The 24,319-nt window shown below is 43.2% G+C and overlaps 1 protein-coding gene across 1 annotated transcript; it reads left to right on the top strand.

Moving 5' to 3' along the window:
* The first annotated feature begins 4,184 nt into the window (after positions 1 to 4,184).
* Positions 4,185 to 22,318, top strand: LOC120040424 (protein MTSS 1-like). Its single transcript, XM_038985591.1, has 5 exons — positions 4,185 to 4,217; positions 5,257 to 5,331; positions 9,337 to 9,348; positions 20,051 to 20,208; positions 22,195 to 22,318. The coding sequence occupies exons 4-5, from the start codon at positions 20,086 to 20,088 to the stop codon at positions 22,315 to 22,317; spliced, it is 246 nt and encodes an 81-aa protein (XP_038841519.1). The 5' UTR covers positions 4,185 to 4,217; positions 5,257 to 5,331; positions 9,337 to 9,348; positions 20,051 to 20,085; the 3' UTR covers position 22,318.
* Positions 22,319 to 24,319: the final 2,001 nt, after the last annotated feature.

Consider the following 24,319-nt stretch of genomic DNA (forward strand, 5'->3'; position numbering starts at 1 on the left):
TGGATAAGGACCATGCTAAAGGTACCATCATAACATATAGATATATAATAATATAGAGAGGAACCAACACTCTGGATAAGGACCATGCTAAAGGTACCATCATAACATATAGATATATAATAATATAGAGAGGAACCAACACTCTGGATAAGGACCATGCTAAAGGTACCATCATAACATATAGATATATAATAATATAGAGAGGAACCAACACTCTGGATAAGGACCATGCTAAAGGTACCATCATAACATATAGATATATAATAATATAGAGAGGAACCAACACTCTGGATAAGGACCATGCTAAAGGTACCATCATAACATATAGATATATAATAATATAGAGAGGAACCAACACTCTGGATAAGGACCATGCTAAAGGTCATCATAACATATAGATATATAATAATATAGAGAGGAACCAACACTCTGGATAAGGACCATGCTAAAGGTACCATCATAACATATAGATATATAATAATATAGAGAGGAACCAACACTCTGGATAAGGACCATGCTAAAGGTATCATCATAACATATAGATATATAATAATATAGAGAGGAACCAACACTCTGGATAAGGACCATGCTAAAGGTACCATCATAACATATAGATATATAATAATATAGAGAGGAACCAACACTCTGGATAAGGACCATGCTAAAGGTACCATCATAACATATAGATATATAATAATATAGAGAGGAACCAACACACTGGATAAGGACCATGCTAAAGGTACCATCATAACATATAGATATATAATAATATAGAGAGGAACCAACACTCTGGATAAGGACCATGCTAAAGGTACCATCATAACATATAGATATATAATAATATAGAGAGGAACCAACACTCTGGATAAGGACCATGCTAAAGGTACCATCATAACATATAGATATATAATAATATAGAGAGGAACCAACACTCTGGATAAGGACCATGCTAAAGGTACCATCATAACATATAGATATAGAATAATATAGAGAGGAACCAACACTCTGGATAAGGACCATGCTAAAGGTATCATCATAACATATAGATATATAATAATATAGAGAGGAACCAACACTCTGGATAAGGACCATGCTAAAGGTATCATCATAACATATAGATATATAATAATATAGAGAGGAACCAACACTCTGGATAAGGACCATGCTAAAGGTATCATAACATATAGATATATAATAATATAGAGAGGAACCAACACACTGGATAAGGACCATGCTAAAGGTACCATCATAACATATAGATATATAATAATATAGAGAGGAACCAACACTCTGGATAAGGACCATGCTAAAGGTATCATAACATATAGATATATAATAATATAGAGAGGAACCAACACTCTGGATAAGGACCATGCTAAAGGTACCATCATAATATATAGATATATAATAATATAGAGAGGAACCAACACTCTGGATAAGGACCATGCTAAAGGTATCATCATAACATATAGATATATAATAATATAGAGAGGAACCAACACTCTGGATAAGGACCATGCTAAAGGTACCATCATAACATATAGATATATAATAATATAGAGAGGAACCAACACTCTGGATAAGGACCATGCTAAAGGTACCATCATAACATATAGATATATAATAATATAGAGAGGAACCAACACACTGGATAAGGACCATGCTAAAGGTACCATAACATATAGATATATAATAATATAGAGAGGAACCAACACAGTGGATAAGGACCATGCTAAAGGTACCATCATAACATATAGATATATAATAATATAGAGAGGAACCAACACTCTGGATGAGGACCATGCTAAAGGTACCATCATAACATATAGATATATAATAATATAGAGAGGAACCAACACTCTGGATAAGGACCATGCTAAAGGTACCATCATAACATATAGATATATGATAATATAGAGAGGAACCAACACTCTGGATAAGGACCATGCTAAAGGTATCATCATAACATATAGATATATAATAATATAGAGAGGAACCAACACTCTGGATAAGGACCATGCTAAAGGTACCATCATAACATATAGATATATAATAATATAGAGAGGAACCAACACTCTGGATAAGGACCATGCTAAAGGTATCACAACATATAGATATATAATAATATAGAGAGGAACCAACACACTGGATAAGGACCATGCTAAAGGTATCATCATAACATATAGATATATAATAATATAGAGAGGAACCAACACTGGATAAGGACCATGCTAAAGGTACCATCATAACATATAGATATATAATAATATAGAGAGGAACCAACACTCTGGATAAGGACCATGCTAAAGGTACCATCATAACATATAGATATATAATAATATAGAGAGGAACCAACACTCTGGATAAGGACCATGCTAAAGGTATCATCATAACATATAGATATATAATAATATAGAGAGGAACCAACACTCTGGATAAGGACCATGCTAAAGGTACCATCATAATATATAGATATATAATAATATAGAGAGGAACCAACACTCTGGATAAGGACCATGCTAAAGGTATCATCATAACATATAGATATATAATAATATAGAGAGGAACCAACACTCTGGATAAGGACCATGCTAAAGGTACCATCATAACATATAGATATATAATAATATAGAGAGGAACCAACACTCTGGATAAGGACCATGCTAAAGGTACCATCATAACATATAGATATATAATAATATAGAGAGGAACCAACACACTGGATAAGGACCATGCTAAAGGTACCATAACATATAGATATATAATAATATAGAGAGGAACCAACACAGTGGATAAGGACCATGCTAAAGGTATCATAACATATAGATATATAATAATATAGAGAGGAACCAACACAGTGGATAAGGACCATGCTAAAGGTACCATCATAACATATAGATATATAATAATATAGAGAGGAACCAACACTCTGGATGAGGACCATGCTAAAGGTACCATCATAACATATAGATATATAATAATATAGAGAGGAACCAACACTCTGGATAAGGACCATGCTAAAGGTACCATCATAACATATAGATATATGATAATATAGAGAGGAACCAACACTCTGGATAAGGACCATGCTAAAGGTACCATCATAACATATAGATATATGATAATATAGAGAGGAACCAACACTCTGGATAAGGACCATGCTAAAGGTACCATCATAACATATAGATATATAATAATATAGAGAGGAACCAACACTCTGGATAAGGACCATGCTAAAGGTATCATAACATATAGATATATAATAATATAGAGAGGAACCAACACTCTGGATAAGGACCATGCTAAAGGTATCATAACATATAGATATATAATAATATAGAGAGGAACCAACACTCTGGATAAGGACCATGCTAAAGGTATCATAACATATAGATATATAATAATATAGAGAGGAACCAACACACTGGATAAGGACCATGCTAAAGGTATCATAACATATAGATATATAATAATATAGAGAGGAACCAACACTCTGGATAAGGACCATGCTAAAGGTACCATCATAACATATAGATATATGATAATATAGAGAGGAACCAACACTCTGGATAAGGACCATGCTAAAGGTACCATCATAACATATAGATATATGATAATATAGAGAGGAACCAACACTCTGGATAAGGACCATGCTAAAGGTACCATCATAACATATAGATATATGATAATATAGAGAGGAACCAACACTCTGGATAAGGACCATGCTAAAGGTATCATAACATATAGATATATAATAATATAGAGAGGAACCAACACTCTGGATAAGGACCATGCTAAAGGTATCATAACATATAGATATATAATAATATAGAGAGGAACCAACACTCTGGATAAGGACCATGCTAAAGGTATCATAACATATAGATATATAATAATATAGAGAGGAACCAACACTCTGGATAAGGACCATGCTAAAGGTATCATAACATATAGATATATGATAATATAGAGAGGAACCAACACTCTGGATAAGGACCATGCTAAAGGTACCATCATAACATATAGATATATAATAATATAGAGAGGAACCAACACTCTGGATAAGGACCATGCTAAAGGTATCATAACATATAGATATATAATAATATAGAGAGGAACCAACACTCTGGATAAGGACCATGCTAAAGGTATCATAACATATAGATATATAATAATATAGAGAGGAACCAACACTCTGGATAAGGACCATGCTAAAGGTATCATAACATATAGATATATAATAATATAGAGAGGAACCAACACACTGGATAAGGACCATGCTAAAGGTATCATAACATATAGATATATAATAATATAGAGAGGAACCAACACTCTGGATAAGGACCATGCTAAAGGTACCATCATAACATATAGATATATGATAATATAGAGAGGAACCAACACTCTGGATAAGGACCATGCTAAAGGTACCATCATAACATATAGATATATGATAATATAGAGAGGAACCAACACTCTGGATAAGGACCATGCTAAAGGTACCATCATAACATATAGATATATGATAATATAGAGAGGAACCAACACTCTGGATAAGGACCATGCTAAAGGTATCATAACATATAGATATATAATAATATAGAGAGGAACCAACACTCTGGATAAGGACCATGCTAAAGGTATCATAACATATAGATATATAATAATATAGAGAGGAACCAACACTCTGGATAAGGACCATGCTAAAGGTATCATAACATATAGATATATAATAATATAGAGAGGAACCAACACTCTGGATAAGGACCATGCTAAAGGTATCATAACATATAGATATATGATAATATAGAGAGGAACCAACACTCTGGATAAGGACCATGCTAAAGGTACCATCATAACATATAGATATATAATAATATAGAGAGGAACCAACACTCTGGATAAGGACCATGCTAAAGGTATCATAACATATAGATATATAATAATATAGAGAGGAACCAACACTCTGGATAAGGACCATGCTAAAGGTATCATAACATATAGATATATAATAATATAGAGAGGAACCAACACTCTGGATAAGGACCATGCTAAAGGTATCATAACATATAGATATATAATAATGTAGAGAGGAACCAACACACTGGATAAGGACCATGCTAAAGGTATCATAACATATAGATATATAATAATATAGAGAGGAACCAACACACTGGATGAGGACCATGCTAAAGGTATCATCATAACATATAGACCTGTTGGGGTCAACATGTTGACCCCATTTCCCCCCAACAGAGTACAAGAAAGTTCGGAGTGAGATCAAGAAGAAGTCTTTAGACACTCTGAAGCTACAGAAGAAGGCAAAGAAAGGTAGACTCCATCTATCTATCTATCTATCTATCTATCTATCCATCCATCCATCCATCCATCCATCCATCCATCCATCCATCCATCCATCCATCCATCCATCCATTCATTCATTCATTCATTCATCCATTCATCCATCCATCCATCCATCCATCCTGCTTCACTTCTCTACTGGCTGTGCCATACAAATAGAATTATGACAACATATGTAGGATACATATAATGTCTGTGGGCTTGGCCGTATGAAGTATAGTATGAACCCTGTACCTCTATGGGCTGTTGTTTCCCCTTGAGGTCATTACCTACACATTCCATGTAGTCTAAAGAAAATAGAGTTGAACGTCAATGAGGCAACTCGGGGACTCTACAGTATAAAACACAGTACATATTTACGTAACATTTAATTATATATAGTACATCTCTATGTCCTTTATCATCTCTGAACATCATCTCTACGTACGCTTAGGCAAATGGACATGCAAAATTGAGTTGAACATCCTCCCTACTGAATGTCCTTACTCTATGCTATGGTTTCTGTTGGTTATGTAAGAATGTTCCTGATCCCTGTCAGACTCTGTGGATTGTCAGATATCATCTGTACAGATGAATCTATCTAAATGATGTCTGGAAACATGGAGGGAAAACAACAACATCAGCTCATATTGACCATCATTATACTGAAACCAGGACACTGCCTGTGTCCCAAATGGCACCCTATTCCCTATATAGTGCACTACTTTAGATCGGGGTCTATAGGGCCCAAAAGAAGTGCACTACATAGGAAATAGGGTGCCATTTGGAACAGATTCTCCGCTCAACTACTGAGTATCAGTTTGTGTCGTCCCCACGTAGGACAGCACATCCCAATTGAATACGCATGCAGTCAGTCGGTCTTTGTGTAGGCCGACGCACCATGAAATGAAATGGAGACGCTATTGAAAAGGTTCAATATGTGTCTAGACAGATAGACAGAGAGAGAGAGCATCTATGGAAGCTCCCATTCAAGCTGTCAGTTATCTTCAGTGACTAAAGTCCAGTTGAAATTTCAAACTTGAAAGCAAAGTCTTGAAAGCACCAAAACATCCATGCATTTTCTGCTTTCAAAGTGAACTTCAACTTTTTTTTAAACTTCTTTAGCTCAAATACTGGGCTGTTGTATTTCCATGGAGCAGTATTTAGCAGTATGCACCTGGTCTTCTTATTCTAGTGTTATTAGATGTCTTGTCTAGAGGAGCAGTATTTAGCAGTATGCACCTGGTCTTCTTATTCTAGTGTTATTAGATGTCTTGTCTAGAGGAGCAGTATTTAGCAGTATGCACCTGGTCTTCTTCTTCTAGTGTTATTAGATGTCCTATCTAGAGGAGCAGTATTTAGCAGTATGCACCTGGTCTTCTTATTCTAGTGTTATTAGATGTCCTATCTAGAGGAGCAGTATTTAGCAGTATGCACCTGGTCTTCTTATTCTAGTGTTATTAGATGTCCTATCTAGAGGAGCAGTATTTAGCAGTGTGCACCAAGTGGCGCAGTGGTCGAAGACACTGCATCTCATGGTAAACATTACCCCAGCACTGATTAACATTACTGGACATCTAGCATGGTAAACATTACTGGACATCTAGCATGGTAAACATTATCCCAGTACTGATTAACAATCTGGACATCTAGCATGGTAAACATTACTGGACATCTAGCATGGTAAACATTACTGGACATCTAGGATGGTAAACATTACTGGACATCTAGCATGGTAAACATTACTGGACATCTAGCATGGTAAACATTACTGGACATCTAGCATGGTAAACATTACTGGACATCTAGCATGGTAAACATTACTGGACATCTAGCATGGTAAACATTACTGGACATCTAGCATGGTAAACATTACTGGACATCTAGCATGGTAAACATTACTGGACATCTAGCATGGTAAACATTACTGGACATCTAGCATGGTAAACATTACCCCAACACTGATTAACAATCTGGACATCTAGCATGGTAAACATTACTGGACATCTAGCATGGTAAACATTACTGGACATCTAGCATGGTAAACATTACTGGACATCTAGCATGGTAAACATTACTGGACATCTAGCATGGTAAACATTACTGGACATCTAGCATGGTAAACATTACTGGACATCTAGCATGGTAAACATTACTGGACATGTAGCATGGTAAACATTACTGGACATCTAGCATGGTAAACATTACTGGACATCTAGCATGGTAAACATTACTGGACATCTAGCATGGTAAACATTACTGGACATCTAGCATGGTAAACATTACTAGACATCTAGCATGGTAAACATTACTGGACATCTAGCATGGTAAACATTACTGGACATCTAGCATGGTAAACATTACTGGACATCTAGCATGGTAAACATTACTGGACATCTAGCATGGTAAACATTATCTTACTTGGAAACAGAGTTTCTGATTGGAGCAGAGTTTCTGTTAGTATCAGGTTGGCAACGCTGTAGCTCGCAGAAATGCAATGTTTTGGAAAAACACCATACATTTAGAGAAGTTGAATGTTTGATGAAAAACCTTTAAGTTGATGAATAACGTATTGATCAAAACCACCTGAAACACTGAACTAGCTAACTAACTGACCAAAACTACCTGAAACACTGAACTAGCTAACTAACTGACCAAAACTACCTGAAACACTGAACTAGCTAACTAACTGACCAAAACCACCTGAAACACTGAACTAGCTAGTCTAACTGACCAAAACCACCTGAAACACTGAACTAGCTAACTAACTGACCAAAACCATCTGAAACACTGAACTAGCTAACTAACTGACCAAAACTACCTGAAACACTGAACTAGCTAACTAACTGACCAAAACCACCTGAAACACTGAACTAGCTAACTAACTGACCAAAACCATCTGAAACACTGAACTAGCTAACTAACTGACCAAAACCACCTGAAACACTGAACTAGCTAACTAACTGACCAAAACCATCTGAAACACTGAACTAGCTAACTAACTGACCAAAACCATCTGAAACACTGAACTAGCTAACTAACTGACCAAAACCACCTGAAACACTGAACTAGCTAACTAACTGACCAAAACCACCTGAAACACTGAACTAGCTAACTAACTGACCAAAACCATCTGAAACACTGAACTAGCTAACTAACTGACCAAAACTACCTGAAACACTGAACTAGCTAACTAACTGACCAAAACCACCTGAAACACTGAACTAGCTAGTCTAACTGACCAAAACCACCTGAAACACTGAACTAGCTAGTCTAACTGACCAAAACTACCTGAAACACTGAACTAGCTAACTAACTGACCAAAACCACCTGAAATACTGAACTAGTTAACCTAAATGACCAAAACCACCTGAAATACTGAACTAGCTATCCTAAATGTTTAGTTTTTCTACAAGTTTGAATCAATACACACGTTTCTAGTCTCCCCTATGAGAGGCCCTCTGCTTTAACTAGGAGCTGAAAGGAATAGATCAATCCTGACTTCAAGGGGAAGGTTTCACCTTTGGACACGTGTACAGTGGAGCGTTTAACACCATATATCTGTCTAGACTGAGTTCTTCCAACATGTTTTTCCAGCTTGGCCTCTTCATTAGGAAGTCTGTTATTAGTACAACACGTTCACCCTCACAACAGTCCTCTTCGGCAGATCAAACAGCTCCACCCATGTTGGGGCACATAATGAATGTGGTGATATATGTCAGTGTCAATGCTGACAATTTTGTAAGTCGCTTAGTTTATCCTAAGAGTCTGGTAAAGCTAAAGTGCCATTATTAGACGCACAGTGACAGTCACAGTGGCAGTCACAGTGGCAGTCACAGTGGCAGTCACAGTGGCACATATTAGCAACATGAATTGTGCAGTCTCCTTCAGGCCTCTTGACTGACTGAAATGTTTTCCTTTTTACGGCCCTGTCGTCGACCTTGTTGCCCCCCCCCCCCCCCCGGTCGCTTGGCACCTGTTGTTGTTGCCCCGCAGCTGATGCCTTGGGTAAGTCTGTAACAGACTGGTGGTCTGTCTGTTAGTCTGTCTGTCAGCCATCCAGCCTGCTCTGCGGCCTCTCTGTGGGGTCCAGGGTTTCAGTCAGTCTGTCAGTCTACCTTGTGCTGCTATGCTGCTTAGTGTCCCGTTCTGTTCTCCTCTGTCCCCTGCTCTGCTCCCTACTGTCCTGTCTCCTCCTCTGTCCCCTGCTCTGCTTCCTACTGTCCTATCTCCTCCTCTGTCCCCTGCTCTGCTCCCTACTGTCCTGTTCACTCCTCTGTCCCCTGCTCTGCTCCCTACTGTCCTGTCTCCTCCTCTGTCCCCTGCTCTGCTTCCTACTGTCCTATCTCCTCCTCTGTCCCCTGCTCTGCTCCCTACTGTCCTGTCTCCTCCTCTGTCCCCTGCTCTGCTTCCTACTGTCCTATCTCCTCCTCTGTCCCCTGCTCTGCTCCCTACTGTCCTGTCTCCTCCTCTGTCCCCTGCTCTGCTCCCTACTGTCCTGTCTCCTCCTCTGTCCCCTGCTCTGCTCCCTACTGTCCTGTCCACTCCACTGTCCCCTGCTCTGCTTCCTACTGCCTTGTCTCCTCCTCTGTCCCCTGCTCTGCTCCCTACTGTCCTGTCTCCTCCTCTCCCCTCTCTCCTCTCTCCTCTCTCCTCTATCTTCTCTCTCCTCTCTCCTCTATCTTCTCTCCTCTCTCCTCTCTCTCCTCTCTCTCCTCTCTCTCTTCTCTCTTCTCTCCTCTCTCCTCTCTCTCTTCTCTCTTCTCTCTTCTCTCTCCTCTCTCTCTCTTCTCTCTTCTCTCTCCTCTCTCTCTCCTCCCTCTCTCTCTGTGTAGTTGAATTCTCCTGCCTTCACTGCTTCGTGGTTTGTTTTGGTTTCAATCGTCTTTGTTAATAAGCTCAGCGCCACTGAAGCTCACTCACACATCAATCATTATCTGTGGAGGTGGAGAACACACACACTCACACATCAATCATTATCTGTGGAGGTGGAGAACACACACACTCACACATCAATCATTATCTGTGGAGGTGGAGAACACACACACTCACACAAATCATTATCTGTGGAGGTGGAGAACACACACACACACACACTCACACAAATCATTATCTGTGGAGGTGGAGAACACACTCACACTAATCATTATCTGTGGAGGTGGAGAACACACACACACTAATCATTATCTGTGGAGGTGGAGAACACACACACACACACACACACACACAAATCATTATCTGTGGAGGTGGAGAACACACTCACACTAATCGTTATCTGTGGAGGTGGAGAACACACACACAAATCATTATCTGTGGAGGTGGAGAACACACACACACAAATCATTATCTGTGGAGGTGGAGAACACACACACACACTAATCATTATCTGTGGAGGTGGAGAACACTCGCACACTAATCATTATCTGTGGAGGTGGAGAACACACATAAACTAATCATTATCTGTGGAGGTGGATAACACTCACACACACTAATCATTATCTGTGGAGGTGGAGAACACTCGCACACTAATCATTATCTGTGGAGGTGGAGAACACACATAAACTAATCATTATCTGTGGAGGTGGATAACACTCACACACACTAATCATTATCTGTGGAGGTGGTGAACACACACACACTAATCATTATCTGTGGAGGTGGAGAACACACATAAACTAATCATTATCTGTGGAGGTGGAGAACACTCGCACACTAATCATTATCTGTGGAGGTGGATAACACTCACACACACTAATCATTATCTATGGAGGTGGTGAACACACACACACTAATTATCATCTGTGGAGGTGGAGAACACACACACACACACACTAATCGTTATCTGTGGAGGTGGAGAACACACACACACTAATCATTATCTGTGGAGGTGGAGAACACATACTAATCATTATCTGTGGAGGTGGAGAACACACACACACACTAATCGGTATCTGTGGAGGTGGAGAACACTCACACCAGTCATTAAGACAGGAGCACAAAGTGTTGATTTTCCACTCTACCACTCTTACCCCCAGCCTTCCCTAATGATTGTCAGAGGTCACACACAGCCCTTCACAGCATCAGGACAGGGGTCTGCTCAGCATTTAGATGAAGCTGGGCTGTTTTCCCAGTCAGGACAAGGTGTTGTTTGTTAATATGTAAGAGGCCAGTGGAAACAGACATGTACACTACCGTTCAACAGTTTGGGGTCACTTAGAAATGTTCTTGTTTTTGAAAGAAAAGCAAAAAAAAATTGTCCATTAAAATAACATAAAATATATCAGAAATACAGTGTAGACATTGTTAATGTTGTAAATGACTATTGTAGCTGGAAACGACAGATTTTTTTATGGAATATCTACATAGGCGTACAGAGGCCCATTATCAGCAACCATCACTCCTGTGTTCCAATGGCACGTTGTGTTAGCTAATCCAAGTTTATCATTTTAAAAGGCTAATTGATCATTAGAAAACCCTTTTGCAATTATGTTAGCACAGCTGAAAACTGTTGTTCTGATTAAAGAAAGAATAAAACTGGCCTTCTTTAGACTAGTTGAGTATCTGGAGCATCAGCATTTGTGTGTTCGATTACAGGCTCAAAATGGCCAGAAACAAATAACTTTCTTCTGAAACTCGTCAGTCTATTCTTGTTATGAGAAATGAAGGCTATTCCATGCGAGGATTTGCCAAGAAACTGAAGATCTCGTACAATGCTGTGTACTACTACCTTCACAGAACAGCGCAAACTGGCCCTAACCAGAATAGAACGAGTGGGAGGCCCCGGTGCACAACTGAGCAAGAGGACAAGTACATTAGAATGTCTAGTTTGAGAAACAGACGCCTCACAAGTCCTCAACTGGCAGCTTCATTAAATAGTACCCGCAAAACACCAGTCTCAAAGTCAACAGTGAAGAGGCGACTCCGGGATGCTGGCCTTCTATGGCAGAGTTGCAAAGAAAAGGCCATATCTCAGACTGGCCAATAAAAATGAAAAGATTAAGATGAGCAAAAGAACACAGACACTGGACAGAGGAACAGGGACATTTATAAGTGAGCCCAAACTTTTGAACGGTAGTGTGTGTGTGTTTTAGTTGTCTTCCTTGGAGGGAGGGAGGGAGGGAGGGAGGGAGGGAGGGAGGGAGGGAGGGAGGGAGGGAGGGAGGGAGGGAGGGAGGGAGGGATGCTCTACTCACCTGGAACCTATGTTGTTTGGTATGATGTTTTCAACAGGCCCCAGACTTAGAGGGACAACTGGGATTCTGGGACATTTATCAGTCATATGAAGATAAGGGACTGAGGATAATCTCAGACTTGGAGGGAGGGAGGGAGGGAGGGAGGGAGGGAGGGAGGGAGGGAGGGAGGGAGAGTGAGGTAATGTACAGAGCTAACAGTAACAGAGAGGGAATGGACTTATAACTGCAGCCTCTCACTGAATATTTATGATTCCATACTGTATAGTATGAAAGGAGTTCACTCTCTAGTTGAATATTTATGATTCTATACTGTAGTTCACTCTAGTTTAATATTTATGATTCTATGCTGTACCGTATGAGGGGAGTTCTCTCTAGTTTAATATTTATGATTCTATACCGTAGTTCACTCTAGTTGAATATTTATGATTCTATACTGTAGTTCACTCTAGTTGAATATTTATGATTCTATACTGTAGTTCACTCTAGTTGAATATTTATGATTCTATACTGTAGTTCACTCTAGTTTAATATTTATGATTCTATACTGTAGTTCACTCTAGTTTAATATTTATGATTCTATACTGTAGTTCCCTCTAGTTTAATATTTATGATTCTATACTGTAGTTCACTCTAGTTTAATATTTATGATTCTATACTGTAGTTCACTCTAGTTGAATATTTATGATTCTATACTGTAGTTCACTCTAGTTTCATATTTATGATTCTATACTGTAGTTCACTCGAGTTGAATATTTATGATTCTATACTGGAATTCACTCTAGTTGAATATTTATGATTCTATACTGTAGTTCACTCTAGTTGAATATTTATGATTCTATACTGTAGTTCACTCTAGTTGAATATTTATGATTCTATACTGTAGTTCACTCTAGTTTAATATTTATGATTCTATACTGTAGTTCACTCTAGTTTAATATTTATGATTCTATACTGTAGTTCACTCTAGTTGTGGCCTAGTTTCATCTGATGGAAGAGCAGGCGGTGCTTATTAATCAGTTATAGAGCCTGTAAGCTGCCTTCTGTAACTGACCTATATCTCCAAGGCATCCAGTATTGACACACATGCTGTAACTAATGATAGTATGAGTTTCTCCTGTCTCTTAGTCCTCAGTTAGCCCCTGGATGAACAACACAGTCTGACAGTGAGACTGTAGTTTCTCCTGTCTCTTAGTCCTCAGTTAGCCCCTGGATGAACAACACAGTCTGACAGTGAGACTGTAGTTTATCCTGTCTCTTAGTCCTCAGTTAGCCCCTGGATGAGCAACACAGTCTGACAGTGAGACTGTAGTTTCTCCTGTCTCTTAGTCCTCAGTAGGCCCCTGGATGAACAACACAGTCTGACAGTGAGACTGTAGTGTCTCCTGTCTCTTAGTCCTCAGTTAGCCCCTGGATGAACAACACAGTCTGACAGTGAGACTGTAGTTTCTCCTGTCTCTTAGTCCTCAGTTAGCCCCTGGATGAACAACACAGTCTGACAGTGAGACTGTAGTTTCTCCTGTCTCTTAGTCCTCAGTTAGCCCCTGGCATGTGTGTGTTATCGATGACTCAGTATACAACATTCGATGATAGGAGGACTCAAATTGAGTGGGAGAGTTAACCTGTCCTGTCTGTTCTGCTCTGTCTCACTCCCTCCTCCTGTCCTGTCCTCCCCTGTCTAGCCCTGTCCTGTCTGTTCTGCTCTGTCTCACTCCCTCCTCCTGTCCTGTCCTCCCCTGTCTAGCCCTGTCCTTCTGTTCTGCTCTCTGTCTCACTCCCTCCTCCTGTCCTGTCCTCCCCTGTCTAGCCCTGTCCTGTCTGTTCTGCTCTCTGTCTCACTCCCTCCTCCTGTCCTGTCCTCCCCTGTCTAGCCCTGTCCTGTCTGTTCTGCTCTCTGTCTCACTCCCTCCTCCTGTCCTCCCCTGTCTAGCCCTGTCCTGTCTGTTCTGCTCTGTCTCACTCCCTCCTCCTGTCCTCCCCTGTCTAGCCCTGTCCTGTCTGTTCTGCTCTGTCTCACTCCCTCCTCCTGTCCTCCCCTGTCTAGCCCTGTCCTGTCTGTTCTGCTCTGTCTCACTCCCTCCTCCTGTCCTCCCCTGTCTAGCCCTGTCCTGTCTGTTCTGCTCTCTGTCTCACTCCCTCCTCCTGTCCTGTCCTCCCCTGTCTAGCCCTGTCCTGTCTGTTCTGCTCTGTCTCACTCCCTCCTCCTGTCCTCCCCTGTCTAGCCCTGTCCTATCTGTTCTGCTCTCTGTCTCACTCCCTCCTCCTGTCCTCCCCTGTCTAGCCCTGTCCTGTCTGTTCTGCTCTGTCTCACTCCCTCCTCCTGTCCTCCCCTGTCTAGCCCTGTCCTATCTGTTCTGCTCTCTGTCTCACTCCCTCCTCCTGTCCTGTCCTACCCTGTCTAGCCCTGTCCTGTCTGTTCTGCTCTGTCTCACTCCCTCCTCCTGTCCTGTCCTCCCCTGTCTAGCCCTGTCCTGTCTGTTCTGCTCTCTGTCTCACTCCCTCCTCCTGTCCTCCCCTGTCTAGCCCTGTCCTATCTGTTCTGCTCTGTCTCACTCCCTCCTCCTGTCCTACCCTGTCTAGCCCTGTCCTGTCTGTTCTGCTCTGTCTCACTCCCTCCTCCTGTCCTACCCTGTCTAGCCCTGTCCTGTCTGTTCTGCTCTGTCTCACTCCCTCCTCCTGTCCTCCCCTGTCTGTTATCAAACCAATGTGATAAACTCTCCAACCCTCTGCCCATGTTGTCTGGCTAGTCTGAAAGCTCTGCCAGAGGAGGGAATGGGTGTACAGGGTCACTGGGAGAGGAGGGAATGGGTGTACAGGGTCACTGGGAGAGGAGGGAATGGGTGTACAGGGTCACTGGGAGAGGAGGGAATGGGTGTACAGGGTCACTGCCAGAGGAGGGAATGGGTGTACAGGGTCACTGGGAGAGGAGGGAATGGGTGTACAGGGCCACTGGGAGAGGAGGGAATGGGTGTACAGGGCCACTGGGAGAGGAGGGAATGGGTGTACAGGGTCACTGGGAGAGGAGGGAATGGGTGTACAGTGCCACTGGGAGAGGAGGGAATGGATGTACAGGGCCACTGGGAGAGGAGGGAATGGGTGTACAGGGCCACTGGGAGAGGAGGGAATGGGTGTACAGGGTCACTGGGAGAGGAGGGAATGGGTGTACAGTGCCACTGGGAGAGGAGGGAATGGGTGTACAGGGTCACTGGGAGAGGAGGGAATGGGTGTACAGTGCCACTGGGAGAGGAGGGAATGGGTGTACAGGGTCACTGGGAGAGGAGGGAATGGATGTACAGGGCCACTGGGAGAGGAGGGAATGGGTGTACAGGGCCACTGGGAGAGGAGGGAATGGATGTACAGGGCCACTGGGAGAGGAGGGAATGGGTGTACAGGGTCACTGGGAGAGGAGGGAATGGATGTACAGTGCCACTGGGAGAGGAGGGAATGGGTGTACAGGGCCACTGGGAGAGGAGGGAATGGATGTACAGGGCCACTGGGAGAGGAGGGAATGGGTGTACAGGGTCACTGGGAGAGGAGGGAATGGATGTACAGTGCCACTGGGAGAGGAGGGAATGGGTGTACAGGGCCACTGGGAGAGGAGGGAATGGATGTACAGGGCCACTGGGAGAGGAGGGAATGGGTGTACAGGGTCACTGGGAGAGGAGGGAATGGGTGTACAGGGTCACTGCCAGAGGAGGGAATGGGTGTACAGGGTCACTGGCTTCCTACCAACTGTTAGATACTGTGTTTGAGGCATTGCAGTAGCATGAACTTCTGATGCATGTTATCTAATGAATTATTGTCAGAGATTCATTCCTGTCCCAATGTTTGTCCCACGATAGGGTCTTGTGTGGGTATATTTTGGTTTGGTATGTTTCGGTATGGTTTGGTATGTTATGGTTTGGTATGGTTTGGGTTGGTATGTTTCGGTATGGTTTGGTATGGTATGTTTCGGTATGGTTTGGGTTGGTTTGGTATGTTTCGGTATGGTTTGGTATGGTATAGTATGTTTCGGTATGGTATGGGTTGGTATAGTATGTTTCGGTATGGCATGGTATGTTTCGGTATGGTATGGTATGGTATAGTATGTTTCGGTATGTATGGTATGTTTCGGGAATGGTTTGGTATGGTATGTTTCGGTATGGTTTGGGTTGGTATGGTATGGTATGTTTCGGTATGTTTTGGTTTGGTATGGTTTGGGTTGGTATGGTATGTTTCGGTATGGTATGGTTCGGTATGGTTTGGTATGGTATGTTTCGGTTTGGTTTGGGTTGGTATGGTTTGGTATAGTATGTTTCGGTTTGGTTTGGGTATGGTATAGTATGTTTCGGTATGGGTTGGTGTGGTATGTTTCGGTATGGTTTGGGTTGGTATGGTATGTTTCGGTATGGTTTGGGTTGGTATGGTATGTTTAGGTATGGTATGGTTTGGTATGTTTCGGTATGGTATGGTTTGGTATGGTATGTTTCGGTATGGTATGGGTTGGTATGGTATGTTTCGGTATGGTTTGCATATGGTATAATATAGTATGTTTCCGTATGGTATGGTATAGTATGTTTCGGTATGGGTTGGTATGGTATGTTTCGGTATGGTATTGTATGGTATGGTATGTTTCGGTATGGTATAGTATTTATTCGGTATGGTATGTTTCGGTATGGTTTGGTATGGTATAGTATGTTTCGGTATGGGTTGGTATGGTATGGTATGTTCCGGTATGGTATGGTATGTTTCGGTATGGTATAGTATTTATTCGGTATGGTATGTTTCGGTATGTTTCGATATGGTTTGGTATGTTTCGGTATGGTTTGGTATGGTATGGTATGTTCCGGTATGGTATGGTATGTTTTGGTATGGTATGTTTCGGTATGGTATGGTATGTTTTGGTATGGTATGTTTCGGTATGGTATGTTTTGGTATGGTATGTTTCGGTATGGTATGTTTTGGTATGGTATGTTTCGGTATGGTATGCTATGTTTCGGTATGGTATGTTTCTGCATGGTTTGGTATGTTTCTGCATGGTTTGGTATGTTTCTGCATGGTTTGGTATGTTTCGGTATGGTATGGTATGTTTCTGCATGGTTTGGTATGTTTCTGCATGGTTTGGTATGTTTCTGCATGGTTTGGTATGTTTCTGCATGGTATGGTATGTTTCTGCATGATTTGGTATGTTTCTGCATGGTTTGGTATGTTTCTGCATGGTTTGGTATGTTTCTGCATGGTTTGGTATGTTTCTGCATGGTATGGTATGTTTCTGCATGGTTTGGTATGTTTCTGCATGGTTTGGTATGTTTCTGCATGGTTTGGTATGTTTCTGCATGGTTTGGTATGTTTCTGCATGGTTTGGTATGTTTCTGCATGGTATGGTATGTTTCTGCATGGTTTGGTATGTTTCTGTATGGTATGTTTCTGCATGGTTTGGTATGTTTCGGCATGGTTTGGTATGTTTCGGTATGGTATGGTATGTTTCTGCATGGTTTGGTATGTTTCTGCATGGTTTGGTATGTTTCTGCATGGTTTGGTATGTTTCTGCATGGTTTGGTATGTTTCTGCATGGTATGGTATGTTTCTGCATGGTATGGTATGTTTCTGCATGGTTTGGTATGTTTCTGCATGGTTTGGTATGTTTCTGCATGGTTTGGTATGTTTCTGCATGGTATGGTATGTTTCTGCATGGTTTGGTATGTTTCTGCATGGTATGGTATGTTTCTGCATGGTTTGGTATGTTTCTGCATGGTTTGGTATGTTTCTGCATGGTATGGTATGTTTCTGCATGGTTTGGTATGTTTCTGCATGGTTTGGTATGTTTCTGCATGGTATGGTATGTTTCTGCATGGTTTGGTATGTTTCTGCATGGTATGGTATGTTTCTGCATGGTTTGGTATGTTTCTGCATGGTATGGTATGTTTCTGCATGGTTTGGTATGTTTCTGCATGGTATGTTTCTGCATGGTTTGGTATGTTTCTGCATGGTTTGGTATGTTTCTGCATGGTTTGGTATGTTGTCTGTGGCTTCAGGCAGAGGAAGCAGCAATCTGTCCCTTGTCATTGACACAGAGATACAGACATAACAAACACACACACACACACACACACACACACACACACACACACACACACACACACACACACACACACACACACACACACACACTAACCTAACAGCAGCTAAAGCTCATTTTAACAACAAGCATAAGCTGTCATTTCATGCTCGTAATTACCCAGCATTATGGATAACACGCTCACCAAGAACACACACAGACACACACACACACACACACACACACACACACACACACACACACACACACACACACACACACACACACACACACACACACACACACACACACACACACCAACATCCGACTGCCTTGAACACTGTGTAAAAACGGTGCATTCCATGGTCAGAGGGTAACACCAACAAGGGATGGACTTTTTTGACGAGAGCACTTTTCTGAGTCCAGGCAGCTCTCATAGAAATCACAGAGTAATTATATATCTTGTGAAAAGCTTTTCTTGGATCCTAGTTTTTTATGTAAAAGTATAGAGTAATTTTAACTGAAGGTGTCAATTTGAGTTTCCAGTTCCGGTCACGCTTCATCTCCTCTGATCGTTTCCCAAAATCCTAGAAAAGTTTAAATAGTTCTATAAACACAACATTTCTCCCATATTTCTCAGAGCGCTGGAACGGCAGCCAAACCAAAAGGGGAAATGTTTGGATTCCTGTATGGAAATATCATCCATCCATTTTGTTAAACGACTACTGAACAATCTTGAGTTTCCCAAAATGTCCCAAGTTACGTTCTCACTGCTCATTGAAGCACAACGATGCAGTCCTACGTTTGACTTACAGTAGCAGCCTATTCTGTTGCTGTCATCCACAAAGCCTCAGGGTAAAACCTCACTGTTGAGAAACATTTGACTTACATTTTCCTGCCTGGTTGTGACCTTGATGGGGGTCTGGGAGAGGCTGGTGACAAAAGGTTAGATAATACCCCTGGGTGGTGTGGCTGGCTGCTTCGGCCGAGTCCAGGAGAGAGAGAGAAGGAGAGAGAAACAGAGAGAGAAGGAGAGAGAGAGGGAGAGAAAGAGAGAGAAGGAGAGAAGGAGAAGGAGAGAGAAAGAGAGAGAGAAGGAGAGAGAGAGGGAGAGAGAAGGAGAAGGAGAGAGAAAGAGAGAGAGAAAGAGAGAGAGAAGGAGAGAGAGAGAGGGAGAGAAAGAGAGAGAGAGAGAGACAGAGACAGACGAAGGAGAGAGAGAGCTCAGGGAGGATAGTCTTCCAGTCTTCAAGGACAGGATAAAAAAACAGAAGCCCAGTAGTGATAAGTTACGATATGACACCATGACCTTTGTCCTCTAAGAGGTCATACATCATACCTACATTGCACATGGAAGAGTCACAAAAGAGCAGACTCCAAGCTAAAGCAAGGACCCTCAAATACATATTAGTCCCAGGTCTGTGGTGAAGAGCCCCCCAGTGTAATGTAGTAGCGGTATATTAACAGTAACGGTGTGTTCCAGGTCGAGGAGACGTCCAGCCCCAGCTGAACAGTGCCATGCAGGACGTCAGTGATAAATACCTGCTGCTGGAGGAGACGGAGAAACAGGCCGTCAGGAAGGCCCTCGTCGAGGAGAGGAGCAGGTTATGCACCTTCGTCTCCATGCTACGACCTGTCGTGGTGAGTCATAACATAACACACACACTAACACACAACACAGAGGTCAGAGGTCAGGCTAAGGCTGTGGTGGTGAGTCATAACATAACACACACACTAACGCACAACACAGAGGTCAGAGGTCAGGCTACGACCTGTCGTGGTGAGTCATAACATAACACACACACTAACGCACAACACATAGGTCAGAGGTCAGGCTAAGGCCGTGGTGGTGAGTCATAACATACACACTAACACACACAACACAGAGGTCAGAGGTCAGGCTAAGGCCGTGGTGGTGAGTCCGTTGGCACTACACACAGCACCAACACAAACACAGAAACCGAAACAGAGCCGTAGGGCCTCACCATGGGAGATACTGTTCCTCATTAACACCCAGAGGAAATGTTCCTCATTAACACCCAGAGGAAATGTTCCTCATTAACACCCAGAGGAAATGTTCCTCATTAACACCCAGAGGAAATGTTCCTCATTAACACCCAGAGGAAATGTTCCTCATTAACACCCAGAGGAAATGTTCCTCATTAACACCCAGAGGAAATGTTCCTCATTAACACCCAGAGGAAATGGTCCTCATTAACACCCAGAGGAAATGTTCCTCATTAACACCCAGAGGAAATGTTCCTCATTAACACCCAGAGGAAATGTTCCTCATTAACACCCAGAGGAAATGTACCTCATTAACACCCAGAGGAAATGTTCCTCATTAACACCCAGAGGAAATGTTCCTCATTAACACCCAGAGGAAATGCTCCTCATTAACACCCAGAGGAAATGTTCCTCATTAACACCCAGAGGAAATGTTCCTCATTAACACCCAGAGGTAATGTTCCTCATTAACACCCAGAGGAAATGTTCCTCATTAACACCCAGAGGAAATGTTCCTCATTAACACCCAGAGGAAATGTTCCTCATTAACACCCAGAGGAAATGTTCCTCACTAACACCCAGCGGAAATGTACCTCACTAACACCCAGAGGAAATGTACCTCACTAACACCCAGAGGAAATGTACCTCACTAACACCCAGAGGAAATGTACCTCATTAACACCCAGAGGAAATGTACCTCATTAACACCCAGAGGAAATATTCCTCATTAACACCCAGAGGAAATGTTCCTCATTAACACCCAGAGGAAATGCTCCTCATTAACACCCAGAGGAAATGCTCCTCATTAACACCCAGAGGAAATGCTCCTCATTAACACCGAGAGGAAATGCTCCTCATTAACACCGAGAGGAAATGTTCCTCATTAACACCCAGAGGAAATGTTCCTCATTAACACCCAGAGGAAATGTTCTTCATTAACACCCAGAGGAAATGTTCCTCACTAACACCCAGCGGAAATGTTCTTCATTAACACCCAGAGGAAATATTCCTCATTAACACCCAGAGGAAATGTTCCTCATTAACACCCAGAGGAAATGCTCCTCATTAACACCCAGAGGAAATGCTCCTCATTAACACCCAGAGGAAATGCTCCTCATTAACACCGAGAGGAAATGCTCCTCATTAACACCGAGAGGAAATGTTCCTCATTAACACCCAGAGGAAATGTTCCTCATTAACACCCAGAGGAAATGTTCTTCATTAACACCCAGAGGAAATGTTCCTCACTAACACCCAGCGGAAATGTTCTTCATTAACACCCAGAGGAAATATTCCTCATTAACACCCAGAGGAAATATTCCTCATTAACACCCAGAGGAAATGTTCCTCATTAACACCCAGAGGAAATGTTCTTCATTAACACCCAGAGGAAATGCTCCTCATTAACACCCAGAGGAAATGTTCCTCATTAACACCCAGAGGAAATGTTCCTCATTAACACCCAGAGGAAATGTTCCATAAGAAGCACATTGCTGACGTTTCAGTTTAAGATGTTGTTGTTGTTGTTGTGATCAGTATGAGCAGGACGAGGACATCTCCATGATCAATGACATCACCTGGATAAATACAGGATCAATAAACACATTGTGATCCTTCCAGGATGAGGAGATCTCCATGCTAGGAGAGGTCACCCACCTCCAGACCATATCTGACGACCTCAAGATGCTGACCATGGACCCTCACAAGCTGCCCCCCGCCAGCGAACAGGTACCGTATCCCTGACCCTGACCGTATCCCTGACCCTGACCGTATCCCTGACCCTGACCGTATCCCTGACCCTGACCGTATCCCTGACCCTGACCGTATCCCTGACCCTGACTGTATCCCTGACCCTGACCGTATCCCTGACCCTGACCGTATCTTTGACCCTGACCGTATCCCTATCCCTGACCCTGACTGTATCCCTGACCCTGACTGTATCCCTGACCCTGACCGTATCTTTGACCCTGACTGTATCCCTATCCCTGACCCTGACTGTATCCCTGACCCTGACCGTATCCCTGACCCTGACCGTATCCCTATCCCTGACCGTATCCCTGACCCTGACCGTATCTTTGACCCTGACTGTATCCCTATCCCTGACCCTGACTGTATCCCTATCCCTGACCCTGACCGTATCTTTGACCCTGACTGTATCCCTATCCCTGACCCTGACCGTATCTTTGACCCTGACTGTATCCCTATCCCTGACCCTGACCGTATCTTTGACCCTGACTGTATCCCTGACCCTGACTGTATCCCTGACCCTGACCGTATCCCTGACCCTGACTGTATCCCTGACCCTGACTGTATCCCTGACCGTATCCCTGACCCTGACCGTATCCCTGACCCTGACCGTATCCCTGACCCTGACTGTATCCCTGACCCTGACTGTATCCCTGACCCTGACCGTATCCCTGACCCTGACCGTATCCCTGACCCTGACTGTATCCCTGACCCTGACTGTATCCTGACCCTGACCGTATCCCTGACCCTGACCGTATCCCTGACCCTGACCGTATCTTTGACCCTGACCGTATCCCTGACCCTGACTGTATCCCTGACCCTGACTGTATCCCTGACCCTGACCGTATCTTTGACCCTGACTGTATCCCTATCCCTGACCCTGACTGTATCCCTGACCCTGACCGTATCCCTGACCTGACCGTATCCCTGACCCTGACCGTATCCCTGACCCTGACCGTATCCCTGACCCTGACTGTATCCCTGACCCTGACCGTATCTTTGACCCTGACTGTATCCCTATCCCTGACCCTGACTGTCCCTGACCCTGACCGTATCCCTGACCCTGACCGTATCCCTGACCCTGACCGTATCCCTGACCCGACCGTATCCCTGACCCTGACTGTATCCCTGACCCTGACCGTATCTTTGACCCTGACCGTATCCCTATCCCTGACCGTATCCCTGACCCTGACCGTATCCCTGACCCTGACCGTATCTTTGACCCTGACCGTATCCCTGACCCTGACCGTATCTTTGACCCTGACCGTATCCCTATTCCTGACCGTATCCCTGACCTGACCGTATCCCTGACCCTGACCGTATCTTTGACCCTGACCGTATCCCTGACCTGACCGTATCCCTGACCCTGACCGTATCCCTGACCCTGACCGTATCTTTGACCCTGACTATCCCTATCCTGACCCTGACCGTATCTTTGACCCTGACCGTATCCCTGACCCTGACCGTATCCCTGACCCTGACCGTATCCCTGACCCTGACCGTTATCCCCTGACCCCTGACCGTATCCCTGACCCTGACTGGTATCCCTGACCCCTGACTGTATCCCTGACCCTGACCGTATCCCTGACCCTGACCGTATCCCCTGACCCTGACTGTATCCCTGACCCTGACCGTATCCCTGACCCTGACCGTATCTTTGACCCTGACCGTATCCCTATCCCTGACCCTGACTGTATCCTGACCCCTGACCGTATCCTGACCCTGACCGTATCTTTGACCCTGACCGTATCCCTGACCTGACCGTATCCCTGACCCCTGACTGTATCCCTGACCCGTATCCACTGACCCTGACCGTATCCCTGACCCTGACCGTATCCCTGACCTGACTGTATCCCTGACCGTATCCATGACCCTGAACCGTATCCCTGACCCTGACTGTATCCCTGACTGTATCCCTATCCCTGACCCTGACTGTATCCCTGACTGTATCCCTATCCCTGACCCTGACTGTATCCCTGACCCTGACCGTATCCTGACC

This window comes from Salvelinus namaycush, unplaced genomic scaffold (genome assembly GCF_016432855.1).
Source record: "Salvelinus namaycush isolate Seneca unplaced genomic scaffold, SaNama_1.0 Scaffold3508, whole genome shotgun sequence".
Taxonomy (NCBI): Eukaryota; Metazoa; Chordata; class Actinopteri; order Salmoniformes; family Salmonidae; genus Salvelinus; species Salvelinus namaycush.

Excerpts from the sequence above, each read along its gene's own strand:
- LOC120040424 (XM_038985591.1), top strand. The coding sequence starts at position 20,086 with ATGCAGGACGTCAGTGATAAATACCTGCTGCTGGAGGAGACGGAGAAA. Across the intron at positions 20,209-22,194 it reads CCATGCTACGACCTGTCGTG|GATGAGGAGATCTCCATGCT; the intron begins GTGAGTCATAAC and ends TGATCCTTCCAG.